Genomic DNA, 22159 nt, shown 5'->3' with positions numbered 1-22159 from the left:
ACCTACTCTAAAAGCGCACTCAGCATGTCATGTACATTCTGATGTTGCCACCAGATTGCAATTATTCGACTATTTCTCCTTACCTTAGCGCTGTATTGTACTAATTCACCGTTTTCATGTCCTGCAATGACAAACTCTCCAAGAGGTCCCCAAACAGCACTGGTTATTTTTGACTCACTGGCTGGTATCTTCATATACGGCTCATTGTTACCTAAAAATTAATAAGGAAAATAAATATAAAATTTAAGCTCTGAGATTACTTAATAAAAGATCAAAAAGGTCTTAGCTTTACATAGCACCTTTCCTAACTTTAGGTCATCTCAAACTACCTCCAGCCAATAAAGTACTTCTGAACTGCAGTTATTGTTATAATGTTGAAGAAAGGCAGCCAATTTGTGCACGGAATTGTACACAGAGAAAACTGAGTTATTTTGGACACAGAAAGCTCTCACATATGAGCGTTTTATCAGGAGGCCTCATAGAAGTAGGCGTAGAGCTTAAATGATTAGTTAATGCTTTTTAAAAGTGTAAAGATCAGGGAGGAGAGGGCGTTCTGAAAAGCAAAGATGAGGAACTTCGAAGTGTTCAACTAATGGCAGTAGGTAGGAGGTTAGGATCGGGAAGTTAAAAGGTACTGAGGGGTGCAAGGCTGGAGAATGTAGGTTCCAGAGGATGGATTGGTGCCATGGGTAATACTATCTAGATCAAAACAAAAATAAAATGTAGGACACAACTGAGAGAAACAAACACCGCAGTATCATCCAACAAGCAGCAGATGAAGTAATGAGGGTGGCATCAATTTTAACAGGTTTTCAGCTATTAGACAGCAATACTAAATTACAGAAATTGTCTGCTGGAGCACAAAACCAGGTCACAAAGTGAGCATTAATATGTTGAAAGCAAGGAGTGCAACCCTGTTTCCTTTGTTCGAGGATTTCACACTGCTGTGTTCTTTAAATATACTGCACGTAAAATAAATAGTTGCCAATGTCAAAATAACAAAAACGAGAACAGGAAAAATATAGTGAGAGGAAACACTCCCAAAATTAATGAGGCAATGGATATCAATAAACTTTATTGTTGCTAAATATTTTATCAAACTGGATCAATACCACTTCAGCTTTATCACTGAGAAAACAGCACCAATCAAATGGTTATCACAATGGAAATCAAGTCCAATTTCACTTTCATCAATCTGTTCACATGGAGGTTAGTTTAAAGGTTAGACTAATAACTACTCAACATTTTCAATTCATAGCCCATTTTAAACAACGGTAAGGTTCCAAATTAAATTCCCAGTTGACAGTTCCAAATTAATTATGGATCTTCAGTTATTGCATAAACAATCAAATTCATATGCAAAGAAAAATACTTATGTATTATTTTAATGCTTCCACATTCCTGAAAACTACATAAAATTACACGATCTACCTATTTTGTAAACATGGGCATTGAAAACATTCATTTTATCTGTGTACCTATAATCTGTATCCACAAAAACGAACGCACTGGTGGAGAGATCGAAGATTACAAAATTAGATTACTACATGTGGGTTGCTCTTGTACCATATCCCGCTAGATTTTCTTACCTGTAATTTAACCAGCTGGTACTAAAAATTCAGTCTTTCTTTAAAAATGCTCCTTAAGAGAAGTTTAACCTTTGAAGGAAGCTTTCTCTTGTAACTATTAAAACATATTTCCTTACTTATTTGAGCAGGGTCTCGTATGTCAAAGAAGCTGACGTAACAATGGTAGCCCATCTGCTTGTCAGTTGTAAACATGATGATGTTTCCACTGAAGTCAAATCCACCCGTTCTGACAGCAGAACTTGTTTTAAAAAAAGCAAGCTGCTTCCCTAGTAATAAAAATTGTTAATCTGATGAATGTAAAACAAACAGAATTTGCAATTCAAGTAGGCAGTGCTAAAAGCGGTACAATATTGCATGAGAATAGAATTAAATACAGCAGATAAAACATTCAACAAAATTAGCAAACTTTATTTTAACAGTTATAATTTACAAACACAGGAAAGTAATCCTAATATGAAGAATTACATAACCTTCAGTATGTAAAATTTTATTCTTAGGTCTTTGATACTGCACATTAACCAATAAACTTGTAAAACGAAATGACAGACTGAACTGTATTTATAACGCTTTTCATGACCACTGGATGTTTCAAACGGCTTAACAACCAATGAAGTTCTTTTAAAGTGTGGTCACATTTGTGAAGCAGGATGCCTGGTGGCTCAACAATCTCACATCCAAATTTTGCTCTGTCGACAGTTAGCTGATCCCATACTGCTCTATTAACACACAGGTTGAGTGGCTTAAGGGAGAGAGAAAAGATACATATTTGGTTAAAGTGTCAGACCCTGGCCACTTGCTGTGAAGGTGCGTGTGTTAGAATTAGACAGGGCTCAGCAGCATCAGTGCTGACTACTTCAGAAAGCTTCTTCACAATTACTGTCAAGGCCTGCATGTCAATAGTGGCGAATTGAGCATATTGTAAGACAGAACAACTGTCAGAAAGGACCTTCTCGCAGGAAAGTAACACATTTGGAAAGAAAAGGAAGGAAATCAGGGAAAAATAAAATCTTCTGATATAGAAAATGACTATTTTTTAAAATATGCTCATGAAATACGGGTGGTCACTGGCTAGGCTAGCATTTGTTGCCCATTCTAATTACCCTGAAGGGAGTGGCTTGCTAGGGCCATTTCAGGGGGCAGTTAAGAACCCATCTCATTGTTGTGGGTCTCGAGTCATACGCGTGATCGACATGCTAAGGAAGGGTGATTTCCTTCCCCAAAAGGAAACTGGTGAACCAGGTGGACTTGTGTAACAATTGACAATGGTTACATCGTTGGCCTTAGACAAGGCTTATTGAATTTAAATTTCACCACCTGCCATGATGGGATTTGAATCTATATCCCCAGCACATTAGAATGGGACTCTGGATTACTAATTCAATCATATCAACACTGACATTTACAAATGTAATTGCACAGACTAATGACAGCTTACCTGTTTCACAGTCCCAAAGTCTGCATGAGTTATCTGCTGAACCAGTTAACACTTGTTTTGTATCCCCTGATTACTAGATTAAGGAGAAAATGAAGTACCTGTATGGAAATTCAAAACACATGTATAGACAACAACTTTAATTCCTTCAAATAACATTGCTTTACTGAATACTTGTGAGAAAGTGACATCATGTAATCTGATGGTCTTCTGGAGTAATCAAAAGATGCCAAGGAACAGGAATTTCCTCAGTCTGATTAAGACTGCCCTATGACATGCGAACAATTTATCTTGCCACGTGGGTGACCTTGCTATAAAGAACAGTTAGGTTTCTGGATGACTCACTATTTAAAACTGCTAGATTTTATCTGCAAAGACGCAAATTCTGAAGTTGCAAAATTGAAGCTGTAGCGATTAAATGTATTTTGTTACACATTACTGTATTCATATCACTAGGTCCCACCAGATTTTAGCGGAGATCAGAGCACAAACAAAGGATTACATAAACATTAAACATTCTGCACTGCTAGCGAGTTTTGAGAAGATTTGTAGCTCAGGTTGAGGTTCTGGATGTGAGTTTGCTCGCTGAGCTGGAAGGTTAGTTTTCAGACGTTTCGTCACCATTCTAGGTAACATCATCAGTGAGCCTCCGACAAAGCGCTGGTGTTATGTCCCGCTTTCTATTTATCTGGTTAGGTTTCCTTGGGTTGGTGATGTCATTTCCTGTTTTTTTTCTCAGGTGATGATAGATTGGCTCCAAATCAATGTGTTTGTTGATGGAATTCCGGTTGGAATACCATGCTTCTAGGAATTCTCGTGCATGTCTCTGTTTGGCTTGTCCTAGGATGGATGTGTTGTCCCAATCAAAGTGGTGTCCTTCCTCATCTGTACGTAAGGATACGAGTGATAGTGGGTCATGTCGTTTTGTGGCTAGTTGATGTTCCTGTATCCTGGTGGCTAGCTTCCTGCCAGTTTGTCCAGTGTAGTGTTTGTCACAGTTCTTGCAAGGTATTTTGTAGATGACGTTCGTTTTGCTTGTTGTCTGTATAGGGTCTTTTAAGTTCATTATACAGACAACAGTAGAATACCTCACTGAAGTCCATACAGCTTACATCCATTGCTCTACCTTCGTCAATTCTCTTTGGTTACTTCTTCAAAAAACTCAATTATGTTTATAAGTCATGATTTCCCATGCAGAAAGCCATGTTGACTATTCCTAATCAGTCCTTGCCTTTCTAAGTATATGTCAATCCTGTCCCTCAAAATCCCCTCCAACCGCTTGTACATCTGATCAAGTACCAGCGATTTATCCTTTGAACTAAGGAGTATTTTAAAATTGGAACTCATGGGCTTTCTCGGCTGAGAGTGGAAGTACAACATCAATGGCCCCACTGGGAAACTATCAACCAATTCTAATTAATTGCCCTGGTCCTGCCTCTAGACAAAGTGAAACATTTACAGCCAAGCGAAGCATTTCATTCAGACAGAAAAGAGGAGATTTTTGGTACAGACAGTGAAGGTGGGCTGAACACCTGTGAAATACTTGGCTGCATTCTGTTTGTCATCAAATCCAGAACTCTTTAGCAACCAACATGACAGAAAGCATACACAAGGCTCTGGATTGAGAGATTATGGTATTGTACCTCTTCCAACAAACTGCAAATGCTTTGGCCATTTTGATTACTATCACAATTTGGTGTTTGTGAACAAGGCTTTAAATTTTCACTATAAATATATGTAGCAAATTTTCCACGCAATCTGTTGGTTTCTGCTTAAATCAGGTGGTAAGTACAAACCAAGCCGTTAAGGATACAGTCAACATCAACACACCAGACTGCTCCAGTGTGTCCATTGTAAGTGCCAAGCCTCTCACCATTCAGAGAATACCAGACATTAACAACCTGTGCAGCAGAGGAAAAAAAAAGGAATGAATAAATGTTTAATTCTGAACTCTGTTCATACTTATTTTCATGTGCCACCATTCAATCCACAAAACAAACTAAAATGTTCGTTTTCAGACGTTTCGTCACCATTCTAGGTAACATCATCAGTGAGCCTCCGGTGAAGCGCTGGTGTTATGTCCCGGAGGCTCACTGATGATGTTACCTAGAATGGTGATGAAACATCTGAAAATGAACCTTCCAGCTCAGCGAGCAAACTCACATCCAGAACCTCAACCTGAGCTACAAATCTTTTCAAAACTCACTAACAAACTAAAATCTCAAAGTTTGCATTTTGTTACAGATATTCTCACAGCACTGTAAAGTACAAAGTCAGTCTCAATGACCATAAATTTAAATTGTCAGCAACTTCCCTTCCTATTAAAATAAACTCTTTAATTTATCAGCTCTTCAGGTCAAAGCAAATATTTTTAATGAACTAGTCTGACTGACTCCAGCCATAAATATGATTCTAGTTTAGCTAGTTAAACATTTATATCACTTAGAACATTTGACACACATTCTAGACATATATGTTTGGTACTAACACAGAACAATGTCTATCTACTCAGGAAGGGATATGGGATTTATCCATTTTGTTTAGCATAGGTTTGGGCCGAGTCAGAGGCCCAGTGTACAGACACCATTGTCTTTTAGAATAATCAAAAGTGGACAGTTAGTAAGGATTTCAACATTTTGACTACACAAATATTTCACCTTATTTCACTTTCCATAGCAGAAAGGGCTCAAGGAAATGACCTCAAAATAGAAAGACAAATTTTTTTTATACATTGCTAATTCAAAACCTGCACTACCAGAGCTATGGTTACCCAAGAGATGAGCAGAGGCACAATGAAAGGAACTTACTTTGCTTCACACTGGTAGAAAATGACGCTATTTTTATTTTTCAACAGCATCCCACCAAGACACACCCCACCATATCCCTGTAACCTTGCATTTCCCATGGCTAACCCACCAAGCCTGCACATCCCTGGGCACTAAGGACAATTTAGCATGGCTAATCCACCTAACCTGCACATCTTTGGACTGTGGGATGAAACCGGAGCACCCGGAGGAAACCCACGCAGACACGAGGAGAATGTGCAAACTCCACACAGACAGTCGCCCGAGGGTGGAACTGAACCCAGATGCCTGGCCCTGTGAGGTATCAGTGTTAATTGCTGAGCCAACACGCTCTCAGAAGTTAGCAAATTTGTGAAATTCTTTACTGTAGGGGCCATCAAGGCTGGGATAAACAGATTTTAGTCAGCAAGGGAATCAAAGATTGTGGAGGCAAAAGGCAGAAAAGTGGAGTTGAGAATGATCACATCAGCCAGAAAAGGCAGAGGAGACTTCACAGACCGAGTGACCTACTTCTGCTCCCAAGTCTTTCTGTTGTAATTACACACATGCACAATGTGAATATTGCAGCCAAGATAGCAAACTAATGGAATAAGTTATCACAACATTCCATCATTTGTAAGTTATACTTACAGTATCTTTTGCACAAGAGAACAGCAAATCACCTTCTCTATTGTACTTAATTTGGGTGATTGATCTTTCATGACCTTGTAACAGGATGGGCTTCTGCAAAAAAAAATTAAAACATGATGTATTACAGCAATGAAACAAGCTCCATTAATTCCAGTTCTGAGCAACGGTCACCGGACCTGAAACGTTAACTCTCCACAGATACTGCCAGACCTGTTGAGCTTTTCCAGCAACTTTGTTTTTGTTCCTGATTTACAGCAACTGCAGCAGCTCTTTTGGTTTTTATTAAGCTCCATTAATTACTCAATTTCAACATATTGATAAAATACTAAAAGTCTGTAAATCTCAAGGTTTAAGGGCCACAACTCAGTTTTGTACCATAGAAATATATTTCTCTTGCTCCCTGCAACAGTCATCCTGATCTAAATAGTATTAGCATTCTTACTTTTCAATACATACAATTACCTCTCTATATTATGTCCATCATTACTCTTTAATAAGCAATGCAATAACCAACAAGCTGTCCTGGTCTTCCCACACAGTTGCGACAGTCAAGAAAGCAAAACAATGCCTCGAGTTCTTCACGAGACTTAGGAAATTTGGCATGTCAATAAGGACCCTCACCAACTTTTGCAGATGCACATTAAAAAGGAATTCCATCTGGGTGCATCATGGCTTGGTACAGCAACTGCTCTGCCCAGGACCATAAGAAACGACAGAAAGTTGTGTGCACAGTCCAGACCATTACACAGGCCAACCTCCCATCCATGGACTCCATCTACGCATGCTGGAGAAAGGCAGCCAACATCAAAGATCCCGATCCTCCACCCACCCTTGCAATTCTCTTTTCCAAACTCGTCTGTGTCAGGCAGAAAATACAGAAGCTTGTAAACAAGCCCCAACAGGTTCTAGAACAGTTTCTTCCCCTCTGTTATCAGGCTACTGAATGGTCCTCTCTAACTTCAAACCTTATGTTAATGTTGCTTTTATGCACCTTCTCTGCAGCCATAACCTTGTATGTCTCGCTCAAACTCAACACCTTATGATCTGTGTGTTTGCTATGATCTGCCTGTATTGCTTAAAGAAAACTTCTCACTGTACATAGGTACGGGACTACAACAAATCAAATTAACGATACTCACTGTAACCTCTAAATCTCCAGAGTACCACACTACTACTCTCCAACACTCGCCGTGCCCCCTCAGTCCCTCTAATACCCACACTACTACTCTCCAACACTCGCCGTGCCCCCTCAGTCCCTCTAATGCCCGCATTATTACTCTCCAACACTCGCCGTGCCCCCTCAGTCCCTCTAATACCCACACTACTACTCTCCAACACTCGCCGTGCCCCCTCAGTCCCTCTAATGCCCGCATTATTACTCTCCAACACTCGCCGTGCCCCCTCAGTCCCTCTAATACCCACACTACTACTCTCCAACACTCGCCGTGCCCCCTCAGTCCCTCTAATGCCCGCATTATTACTCTCTAACACTCGCCGTGCCCCCTCAGTCCCTCTATTACCCCCCACTATTGCTCTCTAACACTCGCCGTGCCCCCTCAGTCCCTCTATTACCCCCCACTATTGCTCTCTAACACTCACCGTGCCCCCTCAGTCCCTCTATTACCCCCCACTATTGCTCTTTAACACTCGCCGTGCCCCCTCAGTCCCTCTAATACCCACATTATTACTCTCCAACACTCACCGTGCTCCCTCAGTCCCTCTATTACCCCCCGCTATTGCTCTCTAACACTCGCCGTGCCCCCTCAGTCCCTCTATTACCCCCCATTATTACTCTTTAACACTCGCCGTGCCCCCTCAGTCCCTCTATTGCTCTCTAACACTCGCCGTGCCCCCTCAGTCCCTCTATTACCCCCCCATTATTACTCTTTAACACTCGCCGTGCCCCCTCAGTCCCTCTAATACCCACATTATTACTCTCCAACACTCACCATGCTGACAGCGGAGCCTGTAGAGAACCCGGAAATGATGTGTCTGGCGCCGCCGGAAATGACCCTGGGCGGGGTCAGGGATCAAGTAACCCGCTGCTATGGCGACCGTCGGTGAGTGATCTTCAAAACACCCGCCTCCCGCCAGACCCCGGGACACGCCTCCCCTCCCCCGCGGTCACTCTCTCCCCCCCCCCCCCCTCCTCCCCCGCGGTCACTCTCTCCCCCCCCCCCCCCCTCCTTCCCCGCGGTCACTCTCTCTCTCTCCCCCCCCCCTCCCCCGCGGTCACTCTCTCTCTCTCTCTCTCCCCCCCCCTCCCCCGCGGTCACTCTCTCCCTCCCCCGCGGTCACTCTCTCTCTCCGCCCCTCCCCCGCGGTCACTCACTCTCTCCCCCCCTCCCCCGCGGTCACTCTCTCTCCCCCCCTCCCCCGCGGTCACTCTCTCTCCCCCCTCCTCCCCCGCGGTCACTCTCTCCCTCCCCTCCTCCCCCGCGGTCACTCTCTCTCTCCCCTCCTTCCCCGCGGTCACTCTCTCTCTCCCCTCCTTCCCCGCGGTCACTCTCTCCCTCCCCTCCTTCCCCGCGGTCACTCTCTTCCCCCCCCTCCTCCCCAGCGGTCACTCTCTCCCTCCCCTCCTTCCCCGCGGTCACTCTCTCTCCCCCCTCCTTCCCCGCGGTCACTCTCTCTCCCCCCTCCTTCCCCGCGGTCACTCTCTCTCTCCCCCCTCCTTCCCCGCGGTCACTCTCTCCCCCCCCTCCTTCCCCGCGGTCACTCTCTCCCCCCCCCTCCTTCCCCGCGGTCACTCTCTTCCCCCCCTCCTTCCCCGCGGTCACTCTCTCTCTCTCTCCCCTCCTTCCCCGCGGTCACTCTCTCTCCCCCCCCCCTCCTTCCCCGCGGTCACTCTCTCTCCCCCCTCCTTCCCCGCGGTCACTCTCTCTCCCCCCTCCTTCCCCGCGGTCACTCTCTCTCTCCCCTCCTCCCCCGCGGTCACTCTCTCTCTCTCCCCTCCTTCCCCGTGGTCACTCTCTCTCTCCCCTCCTTCCCCGCGGTCACTCTCTCTCCCCCCCCCTCCCTCCCCGAGGTCACTCGCTCCCCCGCCTCCTTCCCCGCAGTCACTCTCTCTCCCCCCTCCTTCCCTGCGGTCACCCATACTCACTCCCTCCCTCTGGTCAGTTGCTCCTCTCTGATCTTGTTGGGTAGATATCAGGACTGAGCGCTCCCTTTTTTTCCTCCTTACGAGCAAACGCTCAAAATTCAAACCATCTCAGTCCCCACAAGTTCATCAAATGTCTTTGGGATTAGGAAATACACAAACACAGCCGTCTTTATTGAAAAACAATTGTGCATTTCTCAAATAAGATAACAAGGTGTCGGGCTGGATGATCACAGCAGTCCAGGCAGCATCAGAGCAGCAGGAAAGCTGACCTTTCGGGCCTAGACCCTCCTTCAGAAATAAACAGAAAGAGGGTGAGATGATGATAGACCAGCAGATAGGTGGAGTGAACATGGACAGCTCAAGGAGGCAGGGATGGAGCCAGTGAAGGTGAGTGTATGTAAGGAGTTGGGGTAGGGGTTGGTTAATGAGGATGGAGGGGGCGGGCAGGTGGGAGAGAAGACAGACAGATCAAGGAGGAGGGTTTGAGGAGGTGCTGGTCTTAGGATTCAGTTGGGAGCAGGGAGATTTTGAGGCTAGTAAAGTCCACATTGAGACCAATGGGTTGTAGGGTTCGCAGGCAGAATGCAAGGTGCTGTTCCTCCTGCTTCCGGCCGGCATCAGTGTAACCCTGAAGGTAGCCCAGGATGGATATGTCGTCCAGGGAGTGCGAGGGGGAGTTGAAGTGGTTTGCAACTGGGAGGTGCTCTTGTGTCGCTTTTCACGAACCAAGTGTAGGTGCTCCACAAAGCGGTCTCTGATCCTCTGCTTGGTCTCCCCGATGTAGAGGAAGCCACATCAAGAACAGCGAATACAAAAGACCACATTGGCACAGGTGCAGATGAACACCTGTTTAATGTGGAAGGTGTTTTTGGGCCTGGGATGGAGGTGAGGGAGGAGGTATAGGTGCAGGTGTAGCACTTCCTGCGGTTGCAGGGAAAAGTGCCTGGGATGGTGGGGCTGGAGCGGAGTGTGGAGCGGATAAAGGAGTCCAGGAGAGAGTGGTCCCTCCAGAAAGCAGGTAAGAGTGGGGATGGAAAAATGTCTTTGGTGGTGGGGTCAGATTCCAGATGGCGGAAATGTCGGAGGATGATGCTTTGGATCGGGTGATGGGGTGGTACGTGAGGACGAGGGGAATACTGTCTTTGTTGTTACTGCGGATAGGGAGTGTGAGGGCTGACCCGTGGGAAATGCAAGAGGTGCAGTTGAGTGCGTTTTTTGATCACTGAGGGGGAGAAATTACAGTCCTTAAAACTATTTGCTGATATCTGCAGGAAAGTTGTATGTAAGAGAGAAATCAGACTTAACATTTTGGGTTGAGTGACCCTTCCTCAAAACTGATGATAGCTAGGAAAATGTCAATTTTTGTCAATTTATTCACCGTGTTGTGGTGAATATTGGCTTGGCCTCATATTGTAAAGTTTTTCTTGAAATGTCACCGATGGAACTGAAATATCAATCAGTGTGATTTCCTTAGAGTCTTCGTCAATGTCTTTGTTTCAGTGGAAGTTTGCTGCCTCCTCCTTGTGGCACTGCTTTGGGGTGGAACAAACCCTTTTCTGAAGAAGGGCACGGAGGGAATAGAAAAGGTTAAGTCTAGAAACGTTGTCATTCAGCTCTTTGTAGAGATGAAGTTTTTATTTCTTAATTACAAGGTAAGAAAATTATTTTGAAATGCTGTACTGTATTGCATTCCTAAAATCATGTGAACTGCCAGCAGGAGAATCGCTTGGTTTTCGCTTTAGCCATCTTTATTTCAAGTAAAAATTTAATTAGTGAATGATCATAGAGTCCCTACAGTGTGGAAACAGGCTACTCAGCCCAACAAGTCCATGCCGACTCTTCAAAGAGCATCACTCCCCTACCCCAACCCTGCATTTACCATGGCTTATTCATTTGGCTGACACACTATGGGCAATTTCCCATGGCTAATCCACCTAACCTGCACTTCTTTGCACAGTGGGAGGAAGCCCACACAACACGGGGAGAATGTACAAACTCCACACAGACAGTCACCCAAAGTTGGAATTGAACCCAGGTTCCTGCTGCTGTGGGGCAGCAGTGCTCATCACTGAACCACTGTTGTAAACGGAGTCATGATTTGTCATTAATGTGATTTTTATGATCATCCTTTCACCACACCAACCAAAACCACAAAGCCAGTGTTGATTTCTTAACAGCGCTAGACCAAGTTTGCTCGCTGAGCTGGAAGGTTAGTTTTCAGACGTTTCGTCACCATTCTAGGTAACATCATCAGTGAGCCTCCGACGAAGCGCTGGTGTTATGTCCCGCTTTCTATTTATCTGTTTAGGTTTCCTTGGGTTGGTGATGTCAGGTAAATAGAAAGCAGGACATAACACCAGCGCTTCGTCGGAGGCTCACTGATGATGTTACCTGGAATGGTGACGAAACGTCTGAAAACTAACCTTCCAGCTCAGCGAGAAAACTCACATCCAGAACCTCAACCTGAGCTACAAATCTTCTCAAAACTCGCTAGCGCAAGACCAAGTTTAGCACTTGCTTTTTGACAGCCAGCATGCTGCAATTATGAGAGTCCCTTCCTGCTTTTCATTGTTTTTTCCCTAACTTTACCAAACTGTTCAACTGAACCCATAGAACAATTCGCAGAATTGATATTTTCTTACTGGTGTTGCCCAGTTCTCCAACTCTGACACAGCCATCATTACAACCATGATTACACCATTACTACTACCACGATCTCCCTCCTGCTCTCTAGCTGTTCCAGAATGACTGTGATCGTTGGAGCTGGTTAGTGTTTGCACCCCAGTCTTTCTGACTGGTCTGTTCAAACTGACCAGAGTTTTAAAAAACAGAAAGAACTGTGGACGCTGGAAATCAGAAACGGAAACAAAAATTGCTGGAAAGCTCAGCAGGTCTGGCTGTGTCTGTGGAGAGAAATCAGAGTTAACATTTCAGGTCCAGTGACCCTTCCTCAGCAACTTCTGTTTTTGTTGCTGGAAATAGAGATGGCTGTAATGCAGAAGATAGGGTGATGGGAGGGGGTAAGGAGCAAGCAATATGTGCAGCTAGATCCCAAAGAGATAGAAGAACAGTTGGACAGACAAAGGAGGGATGATGGCCAACCTAGGAGAATGAATGGCTGCTGATATCAACTATTGGTGGCTAACAATTGCAGGCCATGTGATAACAAGACCTGGTGTGTGGTGGTTGGCAGGTCTATAGATCGTAAAATCTATTGACTGACAAACCACATTAACAACAATTCCCACTGACCATTCTCAACTGGAAGCAGGCCATTCACACTCAACCAGCCCATGCTTGCTAGGGTCAGGAAAGTATATCCACCATTAGATGTGATTCTGTTGTTGCGAATCATTTATTAAATAAGTCAGTCTGCACTGAGAGTAAAACTGGAAACCAAAATCATCAGTGGGGCCCGCAGAGCGCGTATTCACAGCTATGTACAGAAATACTCAGGATCCTGTGTCATGTAGTCAACAGGAATTTATATGTACATTGCACCTTTTTCATGGAGAAGAGATATGGCCATGAGGAATGCCAATCTTAGCTGCATTCCCATGGAGATACTGCCGAATCAGAATTTTCCTGTCTGCTCTGAGAATTAAGACTGATGCCGGTGGGGTCCAGCCAATCAGCATGCTTCTCTCATTCTGTATAAATTGATGTCCATTTTTAAAAGTTTTTTTGCACTCTTGATAAGAACAAAACAAAAACCTTCAACTTTTAGTCTCCTTTTAACAATGTTTAAACAGGAGCTGTTATTGTGAATGCAAATAGGCAGTTTACGGACATGAAGATTCCACAGTCAGCACAGAGACAGGTTACTCTGTGGTGATATGAATTGAGAAGGAGTGATGCTTAAGACACTGGGAGACAGCTAGGTATAATATATTGAAAACTTTATTCGGAGAAAATCTCTTGTCACTGCTTTGTTAGCAGAATTACCTACAATGACCTCCAAGTGCTCCCACATCCCTCCCATCCTGAAGTGCTTTCTCCAAATGTTTTCAGACCCTTTTCCCATAATTCTGAATATCACTTCTGCCAGTGCTGCAACATTGCATAACAGCCCCCATTTTTCCCCTGGGCTTTTCCAGTGGTCTGTCACAACAAACCTTCCTTTCCAAGTTTAGGATTAACATTCGTTCATGATGAATCTTGATGGCCATGCTTGTTCTCAATTACTACTACTTGTAATTAATCTAATGCCTAACCACCCACAATCTGGAGCGTATTGCAACTTCTTTCTCTACATTTTGGATTTCCTTTTAAAAAGTAAGGTTCAAAGACCTTTTGTTCCCAATTAAGGCCACTGATGGGGTCTGTGTCTGCATTGTATGACTCTTCGGTCCAACTCATCCAAGCCAACCAGGTTTCTCAAACAAAACTACCATTTGCCTGCATTTGGCTCACATCCCTCTGAACCTTTCCTATTCATATACCCGTCCAAATGCCTTTTAAATATTGTAACTGTAACTGCATCTATCACTCCCTCTGGCAGTGCATCCCACATACGAACCACCCTCTGTGTGAAAAGACAGCCGCTCAGGCCCTTTTAAATCTTTCTCCTCTCACCTTAAAAATAGGCCCTCAAGCTTTGAACCCCCCTACACTTGGGGAAAAGACACTTGCTATTTACCTAAACTATATAATGTTATCCAGAACCTCTAATATTCCAGTGGAAAATGTCCCTAGTCTGTCCTGATAACAAACCTTCCAGTCCTGGCAGCATCCCTGTTAATCTCTTCTGAACCCTTCCCACTTAATAATATCTTTCAAATAGTAGGATGACCAGAACTGTACATAGAACTCCAAATGTGACCTCAGCAATGTCTTGTACAACCTCAACATGACTCCTATACTCAGTGGACTCAGTGAAAGAAACCATGCTAAATGCCTTCTTAACCACCCTGTCTACTTGCAATGCAATTTTCAAAGAACTAAGTACCTGAGCCCCTTGGCCTGTCTGTTCTACACCATTTCCCAGGGCCTCACCATTTACTGTATAGCTCCTGTTCTTTGTTTTACCAAAATGCATTTATCCAAATTATACTCCATCTGTCACTCTTCAGCCCATTGGCCCCATTGATCAAGATCTTTTGTAATCTTAGATAACATTCTTCACTGTCCGCTATACCATAAAATTTGGTGTCATCCACAAACTTACTGACATTAGCGTAAATTTAGACTTTTGAACAAGAAAAAGATTGCTAACTCAACTGTAATCTGCTGTAACAAAAAAATTGAATGCATCTGGTTTGTTTACCATGATAGCAATTTGAGCATAGCATAGGAAGGAATAACATATCCGCGCTTTGAACATGAGTGTCATCACAGCAAATCCACTGGGATATCTCAGTGTGTTGTCTGGCTCTGAGCTGGACCTGGATTCACATTTTCCTGTTAGTTAACTTCAGTAATTAATACCTGCCACAATTACCTGGATTAGTCTGTCTGGCATTAGGATTTTAAAAGGCAGAGCAAAGTACCAGGCCCATTCCAGATTCCAGACATACATAAACAACATCTTCTGATCTTGTTGGAAGAAGTGTTTTCTTGTTTTTCTTTCATTAATTTTTTTCAGTATTTAGTGCCTTTTCTTCTCAACCAAAGTGGATCGGTCATCTACTACTACACTTTGGCATCTACAGGTCAGTGTCCGTATTCATTTTAATAAATGATTTACATTACTGATGTTTCATTGAAGGCACTGCTATTTACTGCAGTTTCTTTATCAATTGTCAGTTTCTGAGGCTTTTCCCGTTCCTAGAGGGAAGGCGATGGTTAGTGGTATTGTCCAGAGACCCAGGTAATGCTTTGGAGATTGGAGCTTGAATCCCACCATAGCAGATGGCGGACTTCAAAAGATAAAAATTTGGAATGAGAGGTCCTTTGATGATAATGAAACAATTAGCATAAAAGCTCATCTGCTGATACACTGACCTTTGAGGCAGGCAAGCTTTTGTGTCTCCGGACCCACAGTAATGTGGTTGACTCTTAACTGCCTTCTGAAATTCATGGGGATATTCATAGAGACGTACAGCATAGAAACAGACCCATCAGTCCAACTCACCTGGGTTATCAATTCTAACCGTTGTACCAAAACTGGTTAAAAAGCTTCAAGCATTGTGCTGTATCTACACCAAACTGACTACAGCAATTCAATAAGGCAACTTCCACCCCCTTCCTCAAGCGCAATTGGGGCATATAATGGGTAATAAGTATTGGCCCAGCCAGCAGTGCCCATGATGCATGAATGAATAGAATTCCAACTATTTGAGACGGTAAGTGTAATTTGGAACATGTGTGCATAAAAATTATTTTTGTATGTTGTCATGGGTCATCAGCAGCTAGAGAATTGTATTCATCCACAATTTGTTACCTCACAGTTTGGCATATTTCCCCATTCTGCTATTATCATAATGCGAGAAAATCAACCCGGCAACAATTAAGAGTGCACGAAGGCATGTCAGGAGCAGCAACAAGTACATTTATAAACAAGTTGTCATCCTGGTGAAATTATAATATGGGACTCCTCGAGTGCCAAACAGCAGAAGTAGCATGTTATAGACAGAGCTTAAATGGTTGCACAACCATTAGATCCGACCTGAGCTTTGTAGCCTTGCGACAGCTAGTCATAAATGGTCAAATAAAAGAAAAATGCTGCAGATGTTGGGAATCTGAAACAAGACAGAACAAGTTGGAGAAACTCAGCAGGTCTGGCAATTTGTGGAGTGAGAAGCAGAGTTAACATTTCAAGTGTGATAGGACTCTTCAGTGGAGTCTGAAGGTTTTGAAGTAGAGTCATATTGGACTCAAAATGATCGCTTAGTTTCTGTGTTCACAGATGCTGCCAGACCTGTTGGATTTGTCTAGCAGTATTCATGTTCTTTGCTGCTAATGATGGTGAGCAATTAAATGACTCACTGGAGGAGCCACCGTAAATATCCGAATTCTGTAATAGCAGAGCCCAGAACATGAGTACACAAGGCAAGGCTGAAGCATTTGCAACAATTTCCATCCAGATGTGCTGTGCGTATGATCCATCTCAGCCTGTTCCTGGGGGTTCTGGAATCACAGGTGCCAATCTTCAGCCAATTCAATTCACTCTGTGATATCTAGAAATAGGTGATGGCATTCAATGCTGCAGTGGCTATGAGCTCTGCCAGTATTTGGGCAATATTTATGATGTCCGTACTCAAAACTGCATCCTAGGAAGGTTGTACCAGTGCATCTGCCAGCGTTTGACCAAATGGGAATCAAAGAGTTGTAGTGAAATTGGAGTCAACAAAAATCAGACGGAAACTGCTCAGCTGGTTGGTGTCATACCTGGCATATACGAAGATGGTTGTGGTTATTTGAGCTAATTCATCTCAGCTCTAGGGCATTTTTGTGGGCATTCCTCTGTAGTATCCTAGGCCTAAATACTTTATCAATGACCTTCCCTCCGTCAAAAGGTCAGAACTGGGGATGGTCGCTGATGATCGCACAATGTTCAACACCATTTGAGACGACTCAAACACTGAAGCAGTTCATAGCTGAATGCAGCAAAACCTGGACAGTGTTCAGGCCTGGGTTGACAAGTGGCAAAATAAAAACCAAAAGAATTGCAGCTGCTGTAAATCAAATAAAAATAAAAAGCTGAAATTGCTTGAAAAGCACAGCAGGTCAGGCAGCATCTGTGGAGAGAAATCAGAGTTAATGTTTCGGATCCACTGACCCTCAGAATGATCCTCCCCCAAGCCACAACCCTTTCTGATTTGGAACTATATTGCCTTGCATTACCTGTCACTGGAACTCTCTTCCTAATAACCCTGTGTGTACCTACATCACTTGGCCTTCAAGATTCTGCGCCACCACCTGAAGGTGGCAGATAGCGATGGCCCATCAATGCTGGCCTAACTAACCACACCCACATCCTGTGAATTAATATAAAAAACGTCCTCATTATTTCCAAATGGTTGTGTCTGTGAATGAGCCTCATCCCCTGTAAACAGTGGCTGGTATGTCTCATTAGATCCATTTCAAGCAGAATTTTAACATCTTCTAAAATTAAAACTTGTTTAAAGATGTTAATTTTGAGATAAATGGACAGGATCAAGGAAGGGTAAAATGTATTTATCTTATATTTTAATTCACATTAATGATGTATTTGTTGATAATGGATGCAACAATTATACTTCCTCCTGTAGCTTTTGAGAGAAATTTAGTTAATAATTTTAAAAAATGTCTATTCATTGCAGATCTGTCACTGGCTGTGCTTTTATCAAACTCACTGACATTTCTCTTCACTTTACTGACTGGAAAGTTGCTTGGTGAAGAGATTGGTGGTAAACGTAAGTGCAGCATTAATACACTGTTGCCCCTGGCATTTACAGTTTTGAATCAAACCACTCACTCATCAGACCTGGTCAGAATTCAAGCTACACTCCAGCATCTTCCTAGCCTTCCTCCTCTAACCCATCAATCTATGCCTGTATTCCTTACTCTCTGATATGTTTATCTTGTTTCTCCTGAAGTGGATAGAACAGATGAATGTATGGCCAAAGTGTTGAAGTGGGATATTCCTGGATGACTTAGTTCGGTTCTGGGGAAGATGGAACCTGTGCAAATCCAAAGGGTTGAATCTGAACTGAAACAGGATCAGCATTCGTGCAGGGGGTTTTCTAGTTCAGTTGTTTGGAGTTTAAATTAATTTGAAAAGGTGCTGAGATGCAGTAGAATATGATGTATAGATAGGTACAGAAGAACCAAGTCAGTGCAAATATAATCGAGCCAAGGCACGAGAGAGCTTGGCAAGGCTGGATGGCACCTATTTTAATGCTAGGTGTTTTGCAAGTAGGGCAGATGGGTTGAGGCTGTTAATTAATGCACAGGGATGTGACTGGGGGCTCAGTATTCCATGACAAAAATTCTTTAGGCAAGATACAGGGTGTTGAAGGAGGAGACAGTGTCGCAATATCGATCAAGGAGCCAATGACTGTCGTAAGGAGAAATGATAACTTAGAAAGTTCCTTAAATGAAATCATTTGGTTGAACTTAAAAACAAAAAAAAGGAGCAATCATTTTGCTAGAGTGTACTATAGACCTCCAAATACTCCAGGAGAGATAGAAAGACAAATATGGAGGCAAATCTCAGAGAAGTGGAAAACTAATGCTGCTGTACAAAGAAACCTAGGAGTGCAGACTCATAGTTTCTTGAAAGTGGAGTCCCAAGTAGACAGGATAGTGAAGAAGGCATTTGGTATGCTTGCTTTTATTGGTCAGTGCACTGAGTATAGGATTTGAGAGGTTACACTGTGGCTGTACAGGACAACGTTTAGGCCATTTTTGGAATACTGCATGCAATTCTGATCTTGCTATAGGGGGATGTTGTTAAACTGGAAAGTGTTCAGAGAAGATTTACTAGGGTATTGCCAGGGTTAGAGAGTTTGAGCTACAGGGAGAGGCTAAATAGGCTGGGGTTATCTTCCCTGGAGTGCTGGAGGCTGCGGGGTGATCTTATAGACTTTTATAAAATCATGAGGGGCGTGGATAGGTGAACATCCAAGGCCTTTTCCCCAGAGTGGGTGAGTCCAAAACTAGAGGGAATAGGGTTAAGGTGAGCGGGGTAAGATTTAAAAGGGACCTAAGGGACAACTTTTTCACCCAGTGAATAGTGTGCTTATGGAATGGGCTGCCAGAGGAAGTGGCAATTACAGCATTTAAAAGGCATCTGGATGAGTATATGAATAATAAGGATTTAAAGGGATAAAGGCCAAATACTGGCAAATGGGACTATATTAATTTAGGATATCTAGTCAGCGTGGACAAGTTGGACCAAAGGATCTGTTTTCATGCTGTATAGCTCTATGACTCTAATCAGGTAACATTAATAGGGGATTTCTACTTCTGCAATATTAAATGGGATAGACAAAGTGTAAAAAGCTTAGCAGGGGCTTGCAGGAGATCTTTTTGAGCCAGCATGAAAATGTTCTACAAGAGAGGGAATTTGGTGGACCTAATTTTTAAGAAATGAGGCTGGCCAGGTGTTAGCTGTGGGGAGCAATTTAGTCTGGTAATTTGATAATTTAGTCAAATTTCAACTAATTATGGATAACGACTAAGACAAGTTAGAAATAAAGATTCTGAACTGGGGAAAAGGCCAATTTTAATAAGACAAGATGGGATTTGGCCAAAGTGGACAGGAGATAGCCACTTGCAGGAAAATCCACATCAGAACACTGAAAGTCTCTCATAAGGATAATAACAAGAGCACAGGGCCAACGTGTTGCTGTAAAGATGAAGGGTGGGACCAACAGTTGCAGGGGATGTACAGAATTGTGTAAGAAGGGAAAGGAAGCTTCTGGTAGATACCCAAAGCTCAAGATAGCAGATGCCTTATTTGGCCTTTTGAGCCTGCTCTGCCATTTGCTATGATTATAGGTGATCATTCAATTCAGTACCCTGTTCCTGGTATCCCTTTGATCCTTTTAACCCCAATTGCTGTATCCAAATCCTTAATGAAATCATGCAAATGTTTTGTCTTCAGCTGCTTTCAGTTGTAGTGAATTCACAGGCTCATCACTCTCTGGGTAAAGAATTCTTACTCATCTCAGTCCTAAATGGTTTACCCTATATCCTTAGACTGTGACCCCTGGTTCTGAACACCCCCATTATTAGCAACATCATTCCTGCACCTACTCTGTCTAAATGTGAATTTTATAGGTTTTTCTGATTCCCTTTTCATTTTTCTGAACTCCGGCGAATGTAGTCCAAACTGATGTAGCCTCTGTTCATACATCAATCCCGTCATTTCAGGAATCAATGTGGTAAATCCTATAGCAAGAACATCCTCCCTCAGATACGGAGACCAAAACTGTACACGATATTTCAGATATTGACTCACCAAGCCCCTGCATAATTGCAGCAAGACATCACTGCTCCTGTACTCAAATACTCTCGTTATGAAGGCCAATACACCATTTACCTTCCTTACTGCCTGCTGCACCTGCATGCTTACCTCAGCAACTGGAGTAAGGGGGTACCCAGGTCTTGTTACACATTTCCCCTCTATCAATTTTTAGCCATTCAGATAACAATCTGCCTTCAAATTTTTGTTCCCAAAAGCTGTCATTTATCCACATTATATTACATGTCCAGCTTTGCATCACTGCATTGTCCACTCTCTGAGCAGACAGCTTAACAGCAGATTTGTAAATCTTGTAAATAACAGCATTGAAGTAGCATTGAGAGTCTTGTTCGTTCTACATTTGTCAAGTAATTCCAACAAAATGCTTTTTCCCATTTCTCTTGCAGAGGCTCTGGTAGGAATGCTGCTGATTATTGTAGGTGTTACTCTGTGTGTTGCCAGCACAGTCAACAAGGAGAGTTGACACAAAGACAGCTAAAGGATTAAATCGAGCTTTTGGTCATATTGCTGTGCTTGATCAACTTGTAAAGTAAGGATGACATGAAGTGAAGAATGGCAAACGAGAACAACTGTTATCTGCATGTAGCTGCGAATTGGAGCAGAATGAATCACTCTCCAAGACAAACACTTTAAAGATACGAAACTGCTCCACTGTTGGTATATTTACATTACATCAGAGACCTGTACCGGAGAAAAAAATACTGTAGCTCTCTTCAGTCAGGTGTCAGATTAGAGTCGTTTCAGTTCTTGATTTCTGTTTATTTGGAAGTCAGCATTTTTAGATCAAGACCTTCTACTGATCCTTATTAAATTGAATGGGAGGAACAACCATTTCCTGCTTATAGAACAATGATGTGTATTTTTTGCCCCCGGTGAGGTGAGAAGCTTTGCAATACTGACCATCAAAGATTGAAAGTCATGCTGTAGACAGATAGTTACACTCCAGTGAATAAATAATGTTGAATAGTAATTTCAGACAATGTCAGTGTTCCGTCCTCTGACCCTTTAAATATGATTCCTGAATAATCTCATGTGACTGGTATTTTTTTAAAATTGTGATGCCTCCTTCCTGCCACTAGATGGTATTAATACATTTATAAATGTACAGGTACTGATGTACAAAATTGCCCTATTATGTAATACATAAAATCATAGACACGTGATATTAGATTAGATTAGATTCCCTACAGTGTGGAAACAGGCCCTTCGGCCCAACTAGTCCACACCGCCCCTTGAAGTATCCCACCCAGACCCGTCTCCCTATAACCCACACACCCATGAACATTACGGGGAATTTAGCAAGGCCAATCCACCTAGCCCGCACATCTTTGGACTGTGGGAGGAAACCGGAGCACCCGGTGGAAATCTATATATTTTCTATGGAATTTCCAAGATTTTCTCAACTAATTGCATGTCTTGATCAGTTTGCCTACAATGGGGATAGAAAATACAGGGAGTTTCCCATATGGAGCTCTGGGATATGGAAATAATTTATCTCCTGTATTAAGTAGATGGGTTTGTGAATCTGAAGAGCAAATTGGACAAAATTTAAATAGGGAATCATTTTGATCACAGGGAATGACCTATTGTGAAGGGATCCTTTTGAATAACGTTTATCATCCAGAAAGATATAATGTATTTGACTTGAATTAATTTAAATAAAAGACTATCTTTTAGTGTTTATGTTAA

General features: G+C 42.9%; 2 protein-coding genes across 2 annotated transcripts in view; one reads left to right on the top strand and one right to left on the bottom strand.

Moving 5' to 3' along the window:
* The window catches only part of eif3i (eukaryotic translation initiation factor 3, subunit I), a 19438-nt gene extending 10913 nt beyond the window's left edge, over positions 1-8525 (bottom strand). The window contains exons 1-6 of the mRNA XM_059654417.1: positions 8405-8525; positions 6456-6548; positions 4835-4922; positions 3025-3090; positions 1706-1855; positions 84-211 (exon numbers count right to left, since the gene is read on the bottom strand). Coding sequence (XP_059510400.1) covers positions 84-211; positions 1706-1855; positions 3025-3090; positions 4835-4922; positions 6456-6548; positions 8405-8407 — 528 coding nt within the window. The 5' untranslated portion in view covers positions 8408-8525. The remainder of the gene's footprint in view (positions 1-83; positions 212-1705; positions 1856-3024; positions 3091-4834; positions 4923-6455; positions 6549-8404) is intronic.
* tmem234 (transmembrane protein 234) lies at positions 8460-22159 on the top strand. The gene is made up of 5 exons (XM_059654418.1): positions 8460-8515; positions 11059-11210; positions 15143-15209; positions 17802-17894; positions 20857-22159. Exons 1-5 carry the CDS (start codon positions 8503-8505, stop codon positions 20931-20933), a joined length of 402 nt encoding a protein of 133 aa, XP_059510401.1. The 5' UTR covers positions 8460-8502; the 3' UTR covers positions 20934-22159.

Source organism: Stegostoma tigrinum, chromosome 24 (genome assembly GCF_030684315.1).
Source record: "Stegostoma tigrinum isolate sSteTig4 chromosome 24, sSteTig4.hap1, whole genome shotgun sequence".
NCBI classification, from domain to species: Eukaryota; Metazoa; Chordata; class Chondrichthyes; order Orectolobiformes; family Stegostomatidae; genus Stegostoma; species Stegostoma tigrinum.
This window is presented reverse-complemented; position numbering and strand designations above follow the sequence as displayed.

Coding starts and splice junctions, on each gene's coding strand:
- tmem234 (XM_059654418.1), top strand. Junction 11,211..15,142: donor TTTTATTTCTTAATTACAAG/GTAAGAAAATTA, acceptor AATTTTTTTCAG/TATTTAGTGCCTTTTCTTCT. Junction 15,210..17,801: donor CTACACTTTGGCATCTACAG/GTCAGTGTCCGT, acceptor TATTCATTGCAG/ATCTGTCACTGGCTGTGCTT.